We start from the raw sequence: 19,952 nt of genomic DNA on the forward strand, positions 1-19,952 counted from the left end.
CTTCCTAGTTCCTGGTAAGACCCATCATTGTTATTCACTTCACTACCAAGATGTTATGTGGCACTTTTAATGACTTCATCCTTACCACATTTATGAAGACTGAACTATGTCATCCAGCAACCCTCCAAACGACTAGACATTGGTTTTGAGCGAGGAGACCTTCAGGCCCAGAGGCTTCGCCTCTTCATGCAGCATTTCGAGAGCCATCACCAGGACCTCTAGCGATTATGCGAGAAGCACAGCACCAACAGCAAAAACAAGGTTATTGACCTTGATATCGCCAACAGATATTCCGCAACGACTTTGATCAAAACTTTGCCTAATACCCAGTCCATGCAAGTGTTGAAAAGTGATGGAGCAAGGACGGACCCCTGCTTCACTCCTGAATTAACAGGGAAGCCATAGACGCCTCTCCCACAATTCACAGCACTGTCAGCCCCAGAGTAAAGGCCAGTCATCAGGTCAGTAATCCTTGCAGGAATCCCACGGATTCGCAGAATGTCCCCGAGTTCCTCACGATGCACTGCGTCGTAAGTCTTCTTGAGATCGACGAAGGCAACGAATAGCCCCTCGGCGTTCCACAAGGACCCGAAGTGGTAGGATCCAGCCAACTGTTGACTTGCCGGGCGTGAAGGCAGATTGCTCAGGTCTTTGAAACTTCAGCAGATAAGATCGAATTTGCATCAGCAGCAGATGAGCGAGAACTTTACCCAGCACACCACGATAATTGTTGCAATCCTGTCGGTCCCGTTTCTTTCTCCAGATAGGGACAACCAACCCCCTTTTCCAATCCAGAGGAAAGGCACCGGACTGCCACACGGCAGACAGCACCGCGCGCAACCCATGGATCATGGCTTCGCTCCCGACTTTCAGCATCTCTGGGCTGATATTATAGAGTCCAGCTGTCTTTCCACCCTTCAACATCCTCACAGCCTCTCTCACCTCCGTAGGAGAGGGTAGTTTCGCTATTGATGGATCAGCTTTCTCTAACTCTTCCCGTGACTTCTGGCATCTAGCCAAAAACATCTCCTCCAACTTCACTTCTTCATCTTTCCCTCCACTCCTCAGTCCTGACGGCAACACTGCCGTCTCATCTATCTCTAAGGCTGAACTCTTCTCTCAAACTTTTTCTAAAAACTCCACTCTGGACGATTCTGGGCATATTCCTCCTACTCATCCCCCCTCTGACTCCTTTATGCCTGTTATAAAGATTCTTCAAAATGATGTTTTCTATGCCCTCTCTGGCCTCAATCCTCAGAAGGCTTATGGACCTGATGGAGTGCCTCCTATTGTCCTTAAAAACTGTGCCTCCGTGCTGTCACCCTGCCTGGTCAAACTCTTTCGCCTCTGCCTGTCAACATCTACCTTTCCTTCTTGCTGGAAGTATGCCTTCACACAGCCTGTACCTAAGAAGGGTGACCGCTCCAATCCCTCAAACTACCGTCCTATTGCTTTACTTTCTTGTCTATCTAAAGCTTTTGAATCAATCCTTAACCGTAAGATTCAAAAGCACCTTTCCACTTCTGACCTTCTATCTGATCGCCAGTATGGGTTCCGCAAGGGCGTTCTACTGGTGATCTCCTAGCCTTCTTAACTGACTCTTGGTCATCCTCTCTTAGCCGTTTCGGTGAAACTTTTGCTATTGCGCTGGACATATCAAAAGCTTTTGATAGGGTCTGGCACAAATCTTGCTTTCTAAACTACCCTCCTACGGTTTCTATCCTTCTCTCTGTACCTTTATCTCCAGTTTCCTTTCTGACCGTTCTATTTCTGCCGTGGTAGACGGTCACTGTTCTTCCCTAAATCTATTAACAGTGGTGTCCCACAGGTTCTGTCCTATCTCCCACTCTTTTCTGTTGTTCATTGATGATCTTCTTTCCAAAACGAACTGTCCTATCCATTCCTACGCCGATGATTCCACTGCATTATTCAACTTCTTTTAATAGAAGACCCACCTTCAGGAACTTAACGACTCAAGGCTGGAGGCTGCAGAACGCTTAGCCTCAGACCTTACTATTATTTCCGATTGGGGCAAGAAGAACCTGGTGTCCTTCAACGCCTCAAAACACAGTTTCTCCACCTATCCACTGACACAATCTTCCAAACAACTATCCCTATTCTTTGACAACACCCAGCTATCACCTTCCTCAACACTAAACATCCTCGGTCTATCCTTAACTCAAAATCTCAACTGGAAACTTCATATCTCATCTCTTACTAAATCAGCTTCCTCGAGGCTGGGCGTTCTGTACCGTCTCCGCCAGTTCTTCTCCCTGCACAGTTGCTGTCCATATACAGGGCCTTGTCCGCCCTCGTATGGAGTATGCATCTCATGTGTGGGGGCTCCACCACACAGCTCTTCTGGACAGAGTGGAGGCAAAGGCTCTTCGTCTCATCAGCTCTCCTCCTCATACTGATAGTCTTCTACCTCTTAAATTCCGCCGCAATGTTGCCTCTCTTTCTATCTTCTATCGATATTTCCACGCTGACTGCTCTTCTGAACTTGCTAACCGCGGCCCCGCTGCACTCGACTTTCTACTCATGCTCATCCCTATACTGTCCAAACCCCTTATGCAAGAGTTAACCAGCATCTTCACTCTTTCATCCCTCACGCTGGTAAACTCTGGAACAATCTTCCTTCATCTGTATTTCCTCCTGCCTACGACTTGAACTCTTTCAAGAGGAGGGTATCAGGACACCTCTCCTCCCGAAACTGACTTATCTTTCGGCCACCTCTTTGGATTCTTTTTAGAGCGCAGGCTTTTTCTATTAATGTTTACTTTTTTGTGCCCTTGAGCTGTCTCCTTTGCTGTAAAAAAAAAAAAAAAAAAAAAAAAAAAAGCAGCCGCCATCTGGGGACTGGGACAACTGGCCGCGGCCACCTAGCCGCCGACCAATTCGCCACGGCCAACTGACCGCCGCGGACACATCTGTGATTGTGTTAATAAGACACGAATCTCTTGATGACTGACTCAGGTCGGGTTCATAAGATACGACTCTTAATTTTTAATCATTATGCTATTTGGCAACCCTAAAAGGACCCATTAACTTCCTCCGTTAACCCCCATTTTTATTTTTATAAAATAATAATCTGGAGGTGACCTCGATAAGTCTGTGATAGCTCTATAATGGTTGTGATGGAAACGACTGTGTGTTGGGGGAGGTAAGAATGAAGAAAAACAAACCCTGGCCCTGACATTTGTTCCCATGGGATATATGACTGAAGCATTTGAAAATCTCGCTAATGAGCTACCAAATGAACTTCAAGTGCTTCATGATTGGTTTCAGGACAACTAAGTTGGCAGAAGAAACAGAAGGGGTAATGGCAGACGTGCTCCTCTTTTTCCACAGGAAATGTGGAACGTTAATGAACTCTCCTTAAATGACGAAGACAGGACAAACAATCACGCAGAAGCTGCTCATGAAAGACTGCAAAATAAACATGGAATGCAACACCTTATTGTTTGGAATTTTATTGATTGTTCGAAAAAAGTCCGACGTGGAAGAGACCTACACTATATTCCGAGCAGCTGATCGCAGGGCGAGATCCACCTGTCAAGTTGAAGAAATACAGACAAGTAGATGAAAGAATTAAAGCAATTGTCAGTGAATTTGAGGGTAGAAATTATGTTGAATATCGTAGGGGACTTGCCCATGACTTTTCATAAATTTTTGCAGTTGCATCTTATTTTTTTCTCAATTACTTAATAAAGAAATTTTGAAATTTTAGCATTTTTGCATAAGTATCTTATATTTCTTTATTCCAATAAAACACTCCATAAAGAAATTTTAACCCTCTTGTTTTATCAAACACAATTTTATCTATCAACAACAAAAAGTTCCATATTGCGGCGAGTTGGCCGCGGCGACTAGTCTTACTGCTAAATTTGGCGGCCAGTAGGCGGCGGCCAGTTTCCCGCGGCCAGTAAAGCTAGTCACACTGACTTCACGACCTGCTAACGACCACCTCCGACCTCAAAATGCTGCGATTCACACCCACTGCTCCCCGACCACATAGGTGGCAAAGTAGTCGTGCGACCGAACGGCTATCTGTGGTCGTTTAGTGTCCGTCCAGTGGGTGGCCAGACGGCGACCATGGTAAGATTCACACCTTGACCTCGCACCTGGAGTCAGGCTAAGACGCCTACCATACGCCGACCGGTGACCGACAGGCAAAGACCAGTACGCGTCCTGTCGCAATGAGGACGGCGACCTCCCTTAACGACTTGCTGCTGACGTGTTACAGTATATAATATTTTCACCCAGTTATATTACACATTTCTCATTCTTATTACTGTAAATTATATATATATATATATATATATATATATATATATATATATATATATATATATATATATATATATATATATATATATATATATAAATAGTTACTTATAAAGGTAATGAAAGTATTTTGTGCTTCACTGCAGCAAAAGACGGATATTTGCATTTTGCAAAAAATGCTCCAAGCCATCTTGGTTTAACCTGTTGTAGTATGTATGTAACATTATATTCGTTCTAAAGCATTTCCATCACCCTGGGCAGAGCAGATGAAATTAACAGTTCTTTTTTTAAATGGATAAAAGCCATTAGCTCTACAGACTCTCATTGTTACTGCTGTGCACATCATGTCCTGCAATAATTTATTTTGGTTGGGCAGAGGTGACCCATACACATTTGGCCGTGTGCTTCACCTGTGGAGCAGGTTGAGTTGGGACGGAGCTTGGGCTGGCTGAGGGGCGTGGGACGTCACTGCTCAGGAATGTACTACCTCATTTCCGGGCAAGGGTGGTTTGATCTACCACCGGTCGCCGCACAATTCGCCGTGTGGTGGAAGGCCGGACGTCGACCACGGCCAATGACAGATAAAAAGTGGACGCCGACCATCAGCGACCTCCTACTATCTGACGGGAACCAGACGGCGTCCGCTTGCCATCCAGTCGCCGTTCAACAGTTAATGGTCACCTGTCGGCCACCGGTGGCGGTCCGCTTGCCGTCCAGACGCAGTCCATTCTGCCACCGGACGGCAACCTTTTTTACGACCGGCAGCGACCTGAGAGGTCGGCTGGAGGTTTTACAGCTTGACCTAAAACCTCCATCGGTCGCAGGGCAGACGGAGACACATGACGATCGCACGCACGACCAATCGTCGACCATGTGAGACCTCCCGCGACCTGCAGGTCGCTGGAGGTCGGCAGTAGGTCGTAGAGCCAGTGTGACTGAGCCTTTAGTCTGCGGCCAGGTGGCATCTGCAACCCACTCAGAGGAAGCTGTCCGCTTGGGGGCTCTGCTGAGTACAGCTGCCCAACGAGTCCGGTACCCATCCACATCTGATAAGATCTGCCCATCAGCCGTTCGGATAATACTCGTCTGAGATGCGGATTTGGAGTGGAGCTTCTTCAGAGATCGGAAGTCAGGTCTCAGGTCTTATGAATTTAGACAACCCTCGACATTCTCAGCGAGACCTCTGATGTATATCTTTCTTCCTCCCCCCTTAGAGGTGTTCTAGTCCTTCGTGACAGAGTCCTGCATCGCTCCGAGTCCCCAGCCAGCCTGGCAGCACGACTCTCTTCTACTGTATATTCTCCAGTGTCTTCTCGAGGCAACGCCACTCCAAGACCTTGAACGCTCTCCAATCCACTTCTCGGCAGCATTGAGTTTCACGTTTAAACTACTAACTAATGGGGATCATACGCCCAGGGGCACGTCGCTTCACTCACTCGCAGCCCATACTCCCGACGGTAATCCCAGAATAAGCTCCCATTCAGCTGCCCTGTCCATCCGTTTAAAAGTATCCCACAACTTTCCGCTTCTTCACTATAATGAAATTTCTGAGGTTTTCTCCAGTAAACTTTGTTAGGAAGAATGATCTAGCAACTCTCATGGAGCCGTACCAAGACCTGTTACGTGAGCAATGTCAAATGGTCATGAGACCGGGTAGATGTGTAGCTGTGGATGAAGTTTTGATCATGTGGAAGGGAAGACTAGCCTTTCGATAGTACATAAAAGTGAAGAGGGTAAGATTCGGCGTGAAAGTGTTCATCACCTCTCCAAGCCAGATTTTAGAAGAGAAGCCAGATTTTAGAAGAGTAGCCAGATTTTAGAAGAGAAAATTACGAGGGGCTTCGAAGACATCTTGAAGGGGTAAACTGGGATAATTTAGGGATTCATGAGGGCCAGAACTGCGGATTGGAGAGCCAGGAGAACCAGGTAGAAATGTCTTACAATAATTTAGTTAGAGTAATAGTAGAGGGGCAAAGACAGCATATACCACAGCGAACACTTAGAAAAGAAAACAATGACCCTAAGTGGATGACTCGTAGACTAAAACACGAGATAAGGTTAAAGAAGGGAATTTATCAGAAAATAAAGAATGGTGAAACACATCTCAGGGCCCGGTACGTCGAACTATCTAGATTAGTTAAGAGAAACACCAGGATAGCAAAAAGGAACTCTATGATCATAGTAGCAAATGAGGCGAAAAGTAATCCTAAGGGCTTCTTTCAGATGTATAGAACAAAAACACGGGAGAAAATTGGACCGCTGAAAACAAACACAGGGGAGCTAGTAGAAAATTACGAAAATATGAGCACATTGTTGAACGACTACTTCCTTTCAGTATTCACACAAGAGGATCGAACGACTATTCCGGAAAGGGTTCAGGTGTACGAGGGCGGGGATGGCGATAAATTGAGGGATATAATCATTACCAGGCAAGTAGTTCAGGATGAGATAGATAAACTTAAGAAGAACAAGTCGCCAGGTCCTGACGGGATATTTTCGAGGGTATTAAAGGAATTAGGTGATGTACTCAGTGACCCACTAACCGACATCTTTAAGATGTCGGTAAATACTGGTTATGTGCCGAGCCTATGGAAAGCAGCTAATGTGACGCCGATTTTCAAAAAGGGGGACAGGTCAGCTGCTTCAAACTATCGCCCAATTAGCTTAACATCGGTTATAGGCAAGATGCTGGAGTCCATCATAGCCAGGAACATTCGGGAGCATCTAGAGAAACATAGCTTAATTCACGACTCGCAGCATGGGTTCACGAAAGGTAGGCCATGCCTCACCAATCTCTTGTCATAGACTTCACAACTAGTTGACGGGAAATCTCTTCAGTCTTGGCGCGCTGGCTTCGCGTAAGGGGCCGATTGTTATGGCGACTTTCACTGCGACAACTCAAACACACTCTGCGTTCTTACTCCGAATTTAAGTGGAAACAGGACGAAATCTTCAAGTTTTAGTGCATACAAGCAGGCAGGAGTGTCTCTAGAGTGATTTGGTCGAGGATTCAAGGTAACTTATATAAAATAGCACCATGCGTGCACTTTGAAAACGTTGTGTAAAAAATGGCAAATTTGCGTAACTTTAGGTTGAAATCTTTACGTAAAATGAATGATAACTGTAGGATAGTGAAGTCCACAGTTTTACGTAATAGGAAACAAGAAATGTACGTTTAGTTAGTGCCTACATGGCAACTCAGCTCAGTTCCCGCGTCGCCTAACTCGCCTTAGGCACGCAGTCAGCTGGGCACTTCCCCTCTGTAAAGGATTATCGCTGTCCTGCCTCTGTTTACTCTCCAAGTAAAGGACCTACAGTTATTCATCGTCTCTGTACCCTTCCCCACAACTGCAAGGATCCAGAGGACGGGAAGTGACGGAGGAGACACAAGATATGAGGACGCCGCGACCAGCCGGACCTGCCGACGGACGAGTTGCTCTCGCGCGCGTCGGCAACTACGCCGGCTACCTGGCCAGGAAGGTCCAGGCCAACTCCTCTGTGCCGAGTGCTGCAAAGGGGCTTTTGCAGCCAGGGAGATGAAGATTACCGTGGAGCTCGAGAGGAGGGGCGCCTCTGTGATGTTCGACGCCCTGGTCGAGCTGGTCGACAGGGGAGAGCTGAGACAGGCCGGCGGTCCTGAAGCAGCCATCTCTCCCAATGCCACATGGCGTCCTTCGGAGGACAAGAAGGAGCGCAGGTTGAGGTTCCTCTCCCTTGCCATGCGCCACAGGGACGTTTCAGGCTCCTGAGTTTCCTTCCTGCCGGCCTCAGACCCGACCTGCAGGGGTACAGGTGCCAGGAGGGCACACCCTGCAACACCATCTTGCCGCACATCAGCAGGTCCCTCTTCAACTGTTTCGGTGCTAATTTCTCCAAGGACGTGACCTCAAGGAGACGGCGAGGAACAAGGACGTGTACAAGTCCAGGACTGACCGGGGCCCCCCAAGTCATAGGCCAAAAAAGCTAAGTGATTGTTCAGGACGAGGGCCAGATAGCCGGCAAGACGTGCTGCGGCAATAGTGACATCGGAATTCAACCAAAATAAGTTGTGATTGTATATAGAAAAATGAATATTTTGCTTTTGTTGAGTAAAATTAAGTTGTTTCTGCATGCTTTCCTCAAGTATTAAGTTTCTAATGTGAAAATTAAGTGATTTATTAGATGTTAAAAACTTACGTAAAAAATTGCACTAAATAAAAAAAAAATAAGTAGCTATTTCGGGCAAAAACTTATAAGATATGCTAAATATTGCTATTGATTCTGAAAATATAAGTGATTATCTCTGCATTTGGTGATGTTTGTGCATCTAGCGTAAAATCTGAGGATTTTATAGCCTTTTTAAGTTTTGTTATACTTATATAAAAACAATTAATAGGGATATTATTAGGAACGACTTTGAATTTTTGATACCGCTGCTCATGGAGACTCATATATGCCTAAGGGAGGTGCCTGTTTTAGTTTCAGGTCGCTAGCTGCTTTGGTTTTGAAAATATTTAAATTTTAAATTTTTGAAAATCGGCCCCCTGCGAATCGGCCCCGCGCCCCGTTTCCCGTCAAGAGATTGTCTTGTCCTTCTACAATAAAGTATTTGAGGCGGTAGACAGACATGAAAATTATGATGTAATCTATCTTGATTTTAGTAAAGCGTTTGACAAAGTTCCTCACCAACGACTGTTGCTTAAATTACAGGCTCACGGAGTAGAGGGTAAAGTTTTGAACTGGGTCAAGGCGTGGCTTAGCAATAGGAAGCAAAGAGTGCAAATCAATGGTAAAAGATCTGACTGGGGATGTGTTACGAGTGGGGTCCCACAAGGTTCGGTATTAGGTCCACTTTTGTTTATTATTTATTTTATATCAGTGACTTAGATACAGGAATTAGTAGTGATGTCAGTAAGTTTGCAGATGATACCAAGATCGGTAGAGTAATTGAGTCGGATCAGGACGCTAGTATTCTCCAGGGTGAACTAAACAGATTGTATGACTGGGCGGATAAATGGCAGATGGAGTTCAATGTAGGGAAGTGCAGTATTCTGAGTGTAGGTGTAGTGCGGCGACGGCCTGATGAACGAGCCTCCCATAACCCACTTAGCCAGTGGGGTACCTCTTTGGCCGACTCGGTAAGGAGTGGCTCTCCCGTCACGCTGGTCGCGGGTTCAATCCCAGGCAGCCGGGGAATACCCTCACTCTTGATTAATTTCTCGTGTTATTTCGATACACGCAGAGGCCGTGTTGAGAAATAGGAAGGATGGAAAGTAAGCTCGTCGGGGCATTACAGTGGTGGCATAGCGGTGGGCATCCTCTCCTGCAGTTCTGTTGAGCTTCCCCGAAGGGGTAACAGGTAGGATGGCCCATGCTCCGAGGTTGATAGAAAATGGGAATGTTGGAGGTATGTCTAAAAAGGACATTGTGGAGTTATGTCTCAAAGGGACATTGTCAACACAGAAATTAATCTACATAGGGGGGAAAGCCGTGTAGTGCGGCGACGGCCTGATGAACGAGCCTCCCATAACCCACTTAGCCAGTGGGGTACCTCTTTGGCCGACTCGGTAAGGAGTGGCTCTCCCGTCACGCTGGTCGCGGGTTCAATCCCAGGCAGCCGGGGAATACCCTCACTCTTGATTAATTTCTCGTGTTATTTCGATACACGCAGAGGCCGTGTTGAGAAATAGGAAGGATGGAAAGTAAGCTCGTCGGGGCATTACATAGGTAGGAACAACCCCTCACATAACTATTGCTTAAATGACACTCTCATAAGGAGATCTGGGTGCGAGAGGGATTTAGGGGTCTTAGTGAGCTCTGATCTCCGTCCAAGGGCACAATGCATTCAAGCTAGAAATCGAGCAAATAGGGTACTGGGATTTATTTCAAGGAGCGTAAGCAACAGAAGCGCCGAAGTCTCCCTCAAACTATATTTAGCATTAGTTAGACCTCATCTTGACCATGCGGTTCAGTTCTGGTCACCTTACTATAGAATGGATATCAAAATGTTAGAATCAGTGCAGAGGAGGATGACCAAGATGATTCAGGGGTTGAGAAACTTGCCATACGAGGAGAGACTCAAACAGTTAAACTTGCATTCTCTAGAAATGCGAAGGGTGCGTGGAGACATGATCGAGGTTTATAAATGGATGAAGGGCTTTAATAAGGGAGACATTCATAAGGTTTTGTTGGTAAGAAAACCGGGTAGGACACGAAGTAATGGGTTTAAACTGGATAAATTCAGATTCAACAGGGACATAGGCAAAAATTGGTTAACAAACAGGATGGTGGATGAGTGGAATAGGCTTAGCAGTCACGTGGTGAGTGCCAATACAATTCTCACATTCAAAAATAGATTAGATAAATTCATGGACAGCGATATTAGGTGGGGTTAGATACACGGGAGCTACACGGGAACTTCGGTTCAGAGGAGCTGCCTTATACAGGCCTACCGGCCTCTTGCAGACTCCTATGTTCTTATGTTCTTAAGTGATGAACAGAGGAAGGGGTATTCATGGAACTTTATATTGTATTATGGGAGGGGTAAGTTCTCTCTTGTCGACCCAAATGCTACACAACTTTGTGTCAGAATTGTTATGAAAATTCTTAGTGACCTTTTGATGAAGGCAGACACATTCTAACCGACAATTGATGTGCTAGCCAACGATTGTCTGACTACTTGCAAACTCGAGCAACAATGTTAATGAATGTATTCACGCGTTTTTTTTTTGTTTTTTTTTTTGAGGGGGGGGGGGGTGAGATCTTGGAGATAAAGGAAGGATTTTTTGGGGGGGGTTGTGAGGTTCTGAGGTCTACGTAGTAGAAAAAGGGGGAAAAATTGGACTGTTTGTTCTCGAGATAAAAGGTCTTTTTTTCTTGTGAGGTATTGGAGATGATTTTGTTGTTGTTGTTGTGAGGTATTGGATATAACTAAAAATGGCCATCCCTGGGGAACAAAAATGTGTACTGAAGACGGTAACTCACGTTATTCGATATGAATATAGGAGTTATATATAAAAATTCTATTATACTTCAAAACTAACCTTAAGCTTGGCCTGCTGAAGCTGTATAACCTGCCTCCTCAAAACTCTCAGACCCTCGTAGTGGTTGGCAAGGGGTTTCCCTACACGGTCTATAAGACTAAGGCAGGTGGCAATGGATTCCAGCCCTGCTGCCAGAGACGGGCCCTGTGCAGTTCTTTCTTCCTCATCCTCCTCTTTCTCCTCAGCAGTTGTCTCACCACCCTGCACACTGCTGGCTATCTCCTCCTCGGTCAAGTGGTGGTAGCCTGGCACACCAAAGTCTTCCTCCGCCCACTCCACCAGCTCCTCGGGCTGGAATTCTCCCTGTCCAGCTTCTTGCAGCATCTTCACGATCCTGGGAATCTCGAGTCCCTCAAACTCTTTACGACCAAGCGATGGAATTTTGGGAGTTTTTAGCAACTTGCACCAGGCATGGCGAAGTGTTGCAAGAGGCACCTGCTGCCAAGCCTCGGCCAAGTTAAATATAGCGTCCTTAATTTTGTAGTCGTTGAAGTTTTCTATGGTCTTCCTCCTCCTAGTGTCCACATAATCCGGCTCATCCATCCCATCCTCGACCACGACAAGGCACTGCTGGAGGTACAAGTTTCTGTAATGCCTCTTGACGCTCTCGATAACACCCTGGTCCATGGGTTGGATAATGGATGTCGTATTGGGAGGAAGAAACATTGTCTTAATACGTCCATCCTTGCTACACAACTTTGATGACGCAGGATGGGATGGGGCAATGTCAAGCAGGAGAAGTGCTTTGACATCCTCCGGCTGAATTCCATACTTTGTCTGATGATGCCTTACCGATGGATCAAACGACCGGTGAAACCAATTCGTTGTGACGTCCTGGTTGAACCAGGCTGAAGCACTCTCATGGTACTCTACCGGAAGTTTCGTCATAATGTCCTTGAGTCCTCGTGGTTTGCGGTTTTTCCCCACAACCACTGGCTTGAGCCTATGGGAGCCATCGGCATTAGCACAAACCAGTATCGAGAGGCGTTCCTTCATTGTCTTGTACCCTGAAGTGCTGCTGATGTCAATGGAGCCCTCGATATTTTTGGGTAGGGTACGCCAGAATAGGCCAGTTTCATCAGCACTGTAAATTTGGAACTCATGCAGTCCTTCCTCCTCAATCAGCTTAAGAAGCTTCTCCACAAATGGTTCCACAGCTCCAGCATCAGCACTCAGCAGCTCCCCAGTGATGGCTCGATTCACTATGCCATGGCGCCTCCTGAACCGCCACAGCCAACCGTCACTGCATTTGAAATTAGATATTCCAAGGTGGGTTGACAGTCGTTGTGCAGCGCGCTTGATATCCACGTTTCGAACGGGCAGTCCCTTAGCTCGTTCCTGCATATATTGCTTGTACACGGCGTCGTCCAAGTTCTCGTGCTGGAATTTTCTCGACCGATAAACATCCCTACCCTTCCTTCCCCCTTCAATCTTTTTCATCACTTCCCTCACACGTTCCTTGCCTTTGAGAATGTCATGGAGGGTAGATCTCTTCAGGTCGTATTGAGCCATGAGTTGTGTTCGGCTGACTCCTTTTTCATGAGCCTCGATCACCTTCAGCTTCTCAGCCATACTCAGGATCTTCCTTTTTCCCTTAGCATAGGAAGCAAAAGACATAGCCTTATCCTCGGAAGCCATCATAAATGGACAAACAAGGCTTGAAGGGCAACAAAGCACACGAATAACACGTGGTATCTGAAGAGCACTGACAGCACAACCGACGGGACCAGAGGAAGAACGTGAACTGAGTGTGGCAGAGGAGCGCGGGACTCTCACCGGACGCCTATTCGATAACCCGACATTTATCCGAGTAAGACCGAAGATATCCCAGCGCGGCGTGGGTATAAGGGAGCGCCGTCTGGGTGACTGGGAGCGCATGTGGTGCCAGTGGTGGCTGGGAGTATACATGGTATGGTGGGCCAGGCGAGGGAAAGTATTGAGCTTGGATGCCGCGCTCCGAATTCCTGCCGTATAATCATGATTTTTATCAGATTTATAAATACATATCCGGAGCACGAAATGCTTGGTGTTTCTTGTTTTTGTGGTTCTTGATTCACGAAGGCTTCCAGTCGTCGCATCATCACGTCGTCTGTCTTGTTTCGGGAAACCGTTGTTAGCGAGAAGCTGGGAGACTCTTGAACTTGTGTGTGTGTGTGTGTGTGTGTGTGTGTGTGTGTGTGTGTGTAAATAAAAAAAAATAAAAAAAAATGAAACAAGAGGAATAAAAGAAAAAGAGAACTAATGTATGGCAACATTGTGAGGAAGTTTAATATGCGAAGGTCATTGGGGTGATAAAAAATGATAAGGTAGAGAAACTGGGTGACGCAAGGCAGGCATGGGAGAGGGGAGTATGCGGGAGTAATGGAAAGGGAGCAAAAGAAAGCTGGTAACAAAGAGTACAAGGTTACTGAGAGAGAGAGAGAGAGAGAGAGAGAGAGAGAGAGAGAGAGAGAGAGAGAGAGAGAGAGAGAGAGAGAGAGAGAGAGAGAGATTCTTTAATTTTCCTACTCATGACTAATCTTATTGGCACTCTGGACATAACATTCCTTACGGCAAACACGTCGCTTGGTAGGTAAGTAGAGAGAGAGAGAGAGAGAGAGAGAGAGAGAGAGAGAGAGAGAGAGAGAGAGAGTGTAATTCACCCACGGCCTGATCATGAGCTGGATTCGTCATCGCCGGCAAATACCCTCCTGATTAGAGAAAGGCTCATTAGTCGATCTCTGGGGTATTGCTACGACCTTCACACACCACGCACCCCATCCCCCTTATTCAAGGGGGTACACTAACCGCTCCTTGTCATTGGAAAAATCCCGGGCAGAGTGGAGCTCGAACCCCCTCCTGCCAGACCGTGAAGTCTGGCAGCGCAGAGCTTTACCACAGAGCTACCGAAGCGGTTTGTATGTGTGTGTGTGTGTGTGTGTGTGTGTGTGTGTGTTTACTGGGTAGCAGGAATCAATCACTAAGCAAAGTGATAAAAAAGAAGAAAAAAAAAAGGAAGAAACGGGAGATAGAACCTTATCATGTGTGTGTGTGTGTGTCGAGAGAGAGAGAGAGGAGGCGGCGCAGATAGCTGTTCACGTGCTGCTGACGAAGACACGACAGACCACCAGCACAAGCAACCCAAGAGTGCCAACCACGGTGACGTCACGTGCAGGGTGCCAGCCAGCCAACCAGACCTCCTGCTCTATCCGTGGCCGGCAGACGTGGACGCTGTGTATGCGGTAACTTATCTTATTCTCGCCCTCTTCATATGAGCGAGGAGGAAGATTAACAGGTGTCTTAATTAGTGGAGCTCGTGTGTGTGTGTGTGTGTGTGTGTGTGTGTGTGTGTGTGTGTGTGTGTGTGTGTGTGTGTGTGTGCGTGTGTGTGTGGCGCTACAGGTGTGCACAGGTAAGTCTCGACCCTGATTACGTGAACACCTTGAGGGGGGAGTGACGTCGTTTGGGGTAACGTAATAACTGTCCGAGACCCGCTTCCTCGCGTCACCAAGCTACTCGTCCGCTGAGTTGCTGCTTGACTTTCCTCCCACTACCGTGATTGGTGGATTGGGAGAGTAAAGAGATATGCATCAACCCCCTTACGGAAAGCTCCAGCAACAGAGCCAACCACGACCTTTCTTTTCATGGAATAACAAAATGGTAGTAAGTGATAGTAATGATGTTGATGGTGGTGGTGATGATGCTGGAGGGGTTATATCAGTCTCGTAGTGACCTAACAATTCGCGGGAACTTTCTATCTCTCATTACAATCCACAGCGGAAAATTATATGAAAGCAATAGCAATGGTGAAGGTGGTGGTGGTGACGGTGGTGGTGATGAGATGAGGTCAGAGTTCATCGTAATGTCATTTCGTGCATTGAAATCACACTCTTCCCAGGGACTTCTTTCACTTGATTAATTTCAGAGGAACGAGATGGATGACGATCGCCGGGGTGTTGCTGCTGGGATGAATTAAGATTGCTATCACACGTCTATTGTCCTGACGTCATGCACTCTCTCCTGAGGAGCTCTTAAGTTGGTGGAAATTCATTATGACAATCCGCACAAGAGATCCGTCACTCCCCCCCCCTCCTCCCCCCCCCCCACACACACATTTTCCCCATGTCCCAACAGTACTCTCTTTCTTCCTCCTTAAACATGTTACTTCCTTCCTCTCCTCCTTTCCGTTTTCCTAAAGGTGATACCCCCCCTCCCTCCCCACACACATCACCTGCTTCCCTCAGACAACTTCCTCCTTCCTTCCCTCTCCTACTGCACAACACCTATCCCACAGAACTTCCGCAACCTGTCTTATCCCGCCCTTTCACTCTTTTCCCTACAACACTCCTACCTCTCCCACATTAGTCCTTTCCCTAGTCCTCTCCTTACTCTTTACCTTTCTCCCTCGCGCTCACCCCACCCGCCTCACACTTTTCCTCTCTCCTGAACATCCATCCATCCTCCGCTCCCAGCTCGCGCTCCTCATTTCTTCATCTTCCTCCTCCTCCTCTTCCTCATGCTGTTTGACTCACGCTATATTTGACAAAAGTAAACAATAGTTACACTGACAAAGGTCAACAATTAGGAATGCGATGGGAGGCGGTGGCCGAGTGGTCAGGGTTGGGGCGTGGTGAGCCCAAGGACCTAGGTTCGAGTCCCATCAAAACACACTGATTTTTCAAAACCATCACCGAGAGGCAGAATTTTACCCTCATGCTGTCCAGATCATAGATCAACACTAACTTAAGCAACTTTAGTCAAGAGGCGCACCGGGGGGCAGCATGGGCCAAGCAAGTCATATACCACGGCAGCCACTATAAGTAAAAATTTGCCTGCGCCACCATCGGGATGGGGTCGTCGAAGAGACCCCTGAAGAAAGCCCAGCGGCGCTAAAGGCAGCACCCATGGGAAAAAATAGATCAAAAGTTTTGCAGCAACAACAACAAATCACAATGAAGACGGTGATAGAGATGAAATATGAAACTCCTCTGGGTAATTACAGCAAATAACAAGGCTATTAATAATGATAACATTTATGCTACTACTACTACTACTACTACTACTAATAATAATAATAATAATAATAATAATAATAATAAAAATAATAATAATAATAATAATAGTAATAATAAGTTACAACAATAATAACGATAACAAGATGACTTAAAGCAAAAAAGGTAAACTGATTTTCTTGCGCAAGTTTCAGCCAATATTTTGATTCCCAAGTATACCAGAGATAGATGTTAGTGGGAATAAAAAAAAAAAAAAAAAAAGACATGTTTGGCCCTTGGGAGACACTTTCGCCAACAACCCGCCTGTCCTGTCGGCGTGGGAGAACTGAAAGTTTTATGACCACCACCGCCTTTTCTCGTTTGTGAAAGTGAATTTGGTGAACTCTGTATTTTTATTAAAGTTTTCATATGTGGCTTCATACTTACCACATTACATCACCTACAGAGTGGTGGATGAGTGGAACAGACTTGGCAGTCATGTTGTGGGTGCCAATACCATAGATAAGAAGAGAAGATAGAAGAAGTTGGATAAATTCATGGATAGTAAGGTTATGTGGGGTTAGACTTACAGGAGCTGCCTTGTTGAGGTCGTCATGGAGCCGCCGCTGGATGGTTCTGACAGACACGCTCTGCAACAGTGTCGGGTTCCTCCCCTTTAATTCCTTGGCAGTAATGCGAGGTTCAAAGTCTACTTGACACTGTAGGAGCTTCAGGGTCCTACGTGAAGTCTTACGGACACCCCCGGGCCTCTTCTTAGGAGGCTGTGGATCGGTGTCTCCCGCCTCACGGCACCTCTTTGTCCACCGCTGGACGCTTCGCAGTGGAAGTCCGGTGATAGCTGAGATTTCCTTATTCTTCTTTCCTCCCTTCACCAGGGCACTGATGACTGCCAGTTGGTCCTTTGTCAGGTCCTTTCCTAAGCCCATTGTCCCATAGAAACCACAATTCCCACGCGTGGTCAAGGGCAAAAAACAGCGTGGCGAGAGAGCAGAAAAAAAAACAGACTTGCTCACACTGAAAGCGTGTGGGTGACTAACGCTCTCAAACCTCGTGAAGTCATTAAGCACCTCTCCCGCCTCCCACCAGTATTCGCGCCAATTCACCAGACGAATTTGAACCAAGGTATAGAGGGTTGGTTTGTTTTGCGCCATTGAAATTGGCGCGACCACTTTTGCGCCTATTTCAATGGAGCTGACTGTATAGGACACCCGGCCTCTTGCAGACTCCTTACGTTCTTGAGTTTTTATGTTCTTATATGCCAGTGTCCGAAAAACGTTTCGAATTTCAGATCGCCGCGTACGGGATGCTCAAAAGACAAGCTGTTTTCACGATCTCTGAAGCCTTGACTCACCTTCTCATAACAACTCAAACGTTTTGTACTCACCTTTCCCCAGCTCGACAGGCATCCTCTCCTTGCCACTGATGCTCACCTGGAAAAGAAAGCAGTAAACAATGAGTTCATGTTCACACACACACACACACACACACACACACACACACACACACACTTGGCCCAGATCTGACCGAGGTCAGACGTGGGCCGCGGCGCTCCGAAAGGAGCAGCCAGGGGCCAGCCTGTTGCCCCCCCCCCTCCCCCATCCCCTACGTCCCCCTCTCCCATTTCATCAAAATCCCAAACTTTTGTGCCATCAAGCTTCATCGCGGTGACAGACAGTGAGTGCAGTGCGTTTGTGGTGCCGTTAAGACACTGAAGAGGTAATGGCCAGTGTGACGCCGCCACGGCCATACCATCCGGCCGACTCCCCAGGTCCTCCTAGGTACACCAGCCCGACCATCATCCGGCTGGGTTATAAGTCGGTTCAGGTGCAGTGCAGTGTTGAGGCCCGTCACTCAGGTGGAGGCATGGGTGAGGCAATCAGCACTCCCCTCAACATAACAGGCAGTGCAGACCAGGTGCATGACGACAGACGTTCCCACGCCTACTCTCTCGCTTGTCATCCTCTTCCCTTCTTGTCTCGCCGGCTGGATGCAGATTAGAAGATCAACGCTAAGCCCATACACTGAGTGACGGTCGAAACCGCCTCTACCTGCACCCCGCCCCACCATCTGCCGCGACCTGACCCTTTCTGACCTGGGGCTCAACACCTGACCCGCCACCCGGAAGACTACCGCACAAACGCACTGCATTCCACCACCACATCCCCCCCGCCCTAAACATTTTCATCACAACTTTCCCAGTGTTTACCACAGACCCCCGATACCTCTTTCATATTGTACTTTTCCCCTTTTTATTTTACTTCAATATTGTATTTGTAACGTGTATATTTTCAGCTTAACAGCTGCTATCTCTTAATAAACCGATTATTATTATTAATTATTATTATTATTACACACACACACACACACACACACACACACACACACACACACACACACACACACACACACACATAAACTACGGTAGACATTCGCTGACTGATGAACCCGTGATGCTTGCGGGATCCATTTTTGAAATTAAAAGGTTAAACAATACAAAATCAAAGGAAGCCTTGACAGTTCTATTACCTCAGAAGTATTTCCCTTTGAATCCTGATCTTCAGTTTTTTCCGGCAATCTCTTCGGCCCTCTCAGCGTGACTCGATCTGTCCAGGGACAATCATGCTGTGTGCCTGGTGGATAACATATAATGTTGGTGGGTAAAAGATAATATTGATGAGTAAAAGATAATGTTAGTGAACAACAGATAATGTTGGAGGGTAACAGATAACTATGTTGGTGGGGTAACATATTATGTTAGCGGGTAACAGACATTGTTGGTGGGTAAAAGATAAAGGAATATAACGTGATAGAAAGTTGATTCAGTCAATCAATGGAGGCATACCCCGGGGGGTGCTTCTTCTTCTTCTTTTTAAAGATTTACTCCCTACTAAAAGGCCTTTGCCAATGGCGGCCCGTAGCAAGGTGCCGACAAACCGACTCTATCGGCTGGCGTCAGCCGAGCCGACTAAGTCGGTCTGTCGACGAGGACTGGCGTGTCCCTCCCGGGGAGTGCGTTGCTTCGCCCACCCTATGACGCTAAACCCTGGGGTACCTCCTGGCAAATTTTCATGCAGGCCCCCTTCGCATCCCATCTATCGACTTGCTCAATCTACGAACTCTGTGGGTGTCCTCTTGATTTCCTCCACTCGGGATTGTCTCTTGCAGAAACAACCCGGTGAGCAGGGTCGGCTTCCGTGTAGCGTGCCACATGCCCGTATAGGTGGAGTTGGCGTTCACGGACGCAGGTAATAGATCTCGAATCAGTCTCAAGAAGTAATCCCCGGTTTGACGCAGTCATTCCAACGATACCCCATGATTCTCCTTAGGCATTTATTACCAAAGACATTAATCCACCTCTTTAGGTCACTATTCAGTGTCCATGTCCCACGGGCATTGAGTAACATTGGGAGTACAGTGACTTGAAGATCAGGATCTTTGTCCTTCTGGACAGGTACAGACAACACCATATACTTGTGCTGAGGGAGCCATAATACCGTAGGCCAAGCCAATCCGCCGTAAGACTTCTTGACAAGACCCGCCGTTGTTCTAAACTACGCCATCAAGGTGTGGGAAATTTATCAAGATATCAATGTCCTCGCCACACGAATGAACAGACTGTACTGTTTCATCTAGAAAGCCTCCAAACACCTGC

The 19,952-nt window shown here is 46.9% G+C and overlaps 1 protein-coding gene across 1 annotated transcript; it reads right to left on the bottom strand.

The window, feature by feature from the left end:
- Positions 1–5,873: 5,873 nt before the first annotated feature.
- LOC126996257 (tigger transposable element-derived protein 7-like) lies at positions 5,874–18,099 on the bottom strand. The gene is made up of 5 exons (XM_050856632.1): positions 18,050–18,099; positions 12,102–12,252; positions 11,310–11,927; positions 8,006–8,065; positions 5,874–5,903 (listed from the first exon to the last, which is right to left on the bottom strand). The coding sequence occupies exons 1-5, from the start codon at positions 18,097–18,099 to the stop codon at positions 5,874–5,876; spliced, it is 909 nt and encodes a 302-aa protein (XP_050712589.1).
- Positions 18,100–19,952: the final 1,853 nt, after the last annotated feature.

Source organism: Eriocheir sinensis, chromosome 9 (genome assembly GCF_024679095.1).
Source record: "Eriocheir sinensis breed Jianghai 21 chromosome 9, ASM2467909v1, whole genome shotgun sequence".
Taxonomy (NCBI): Eukaryota; Metazoa; Arthropoda; class Malacostraca; order Decapoda; family Varunidae; genus Eriocheir; species Eriocheir sinensis.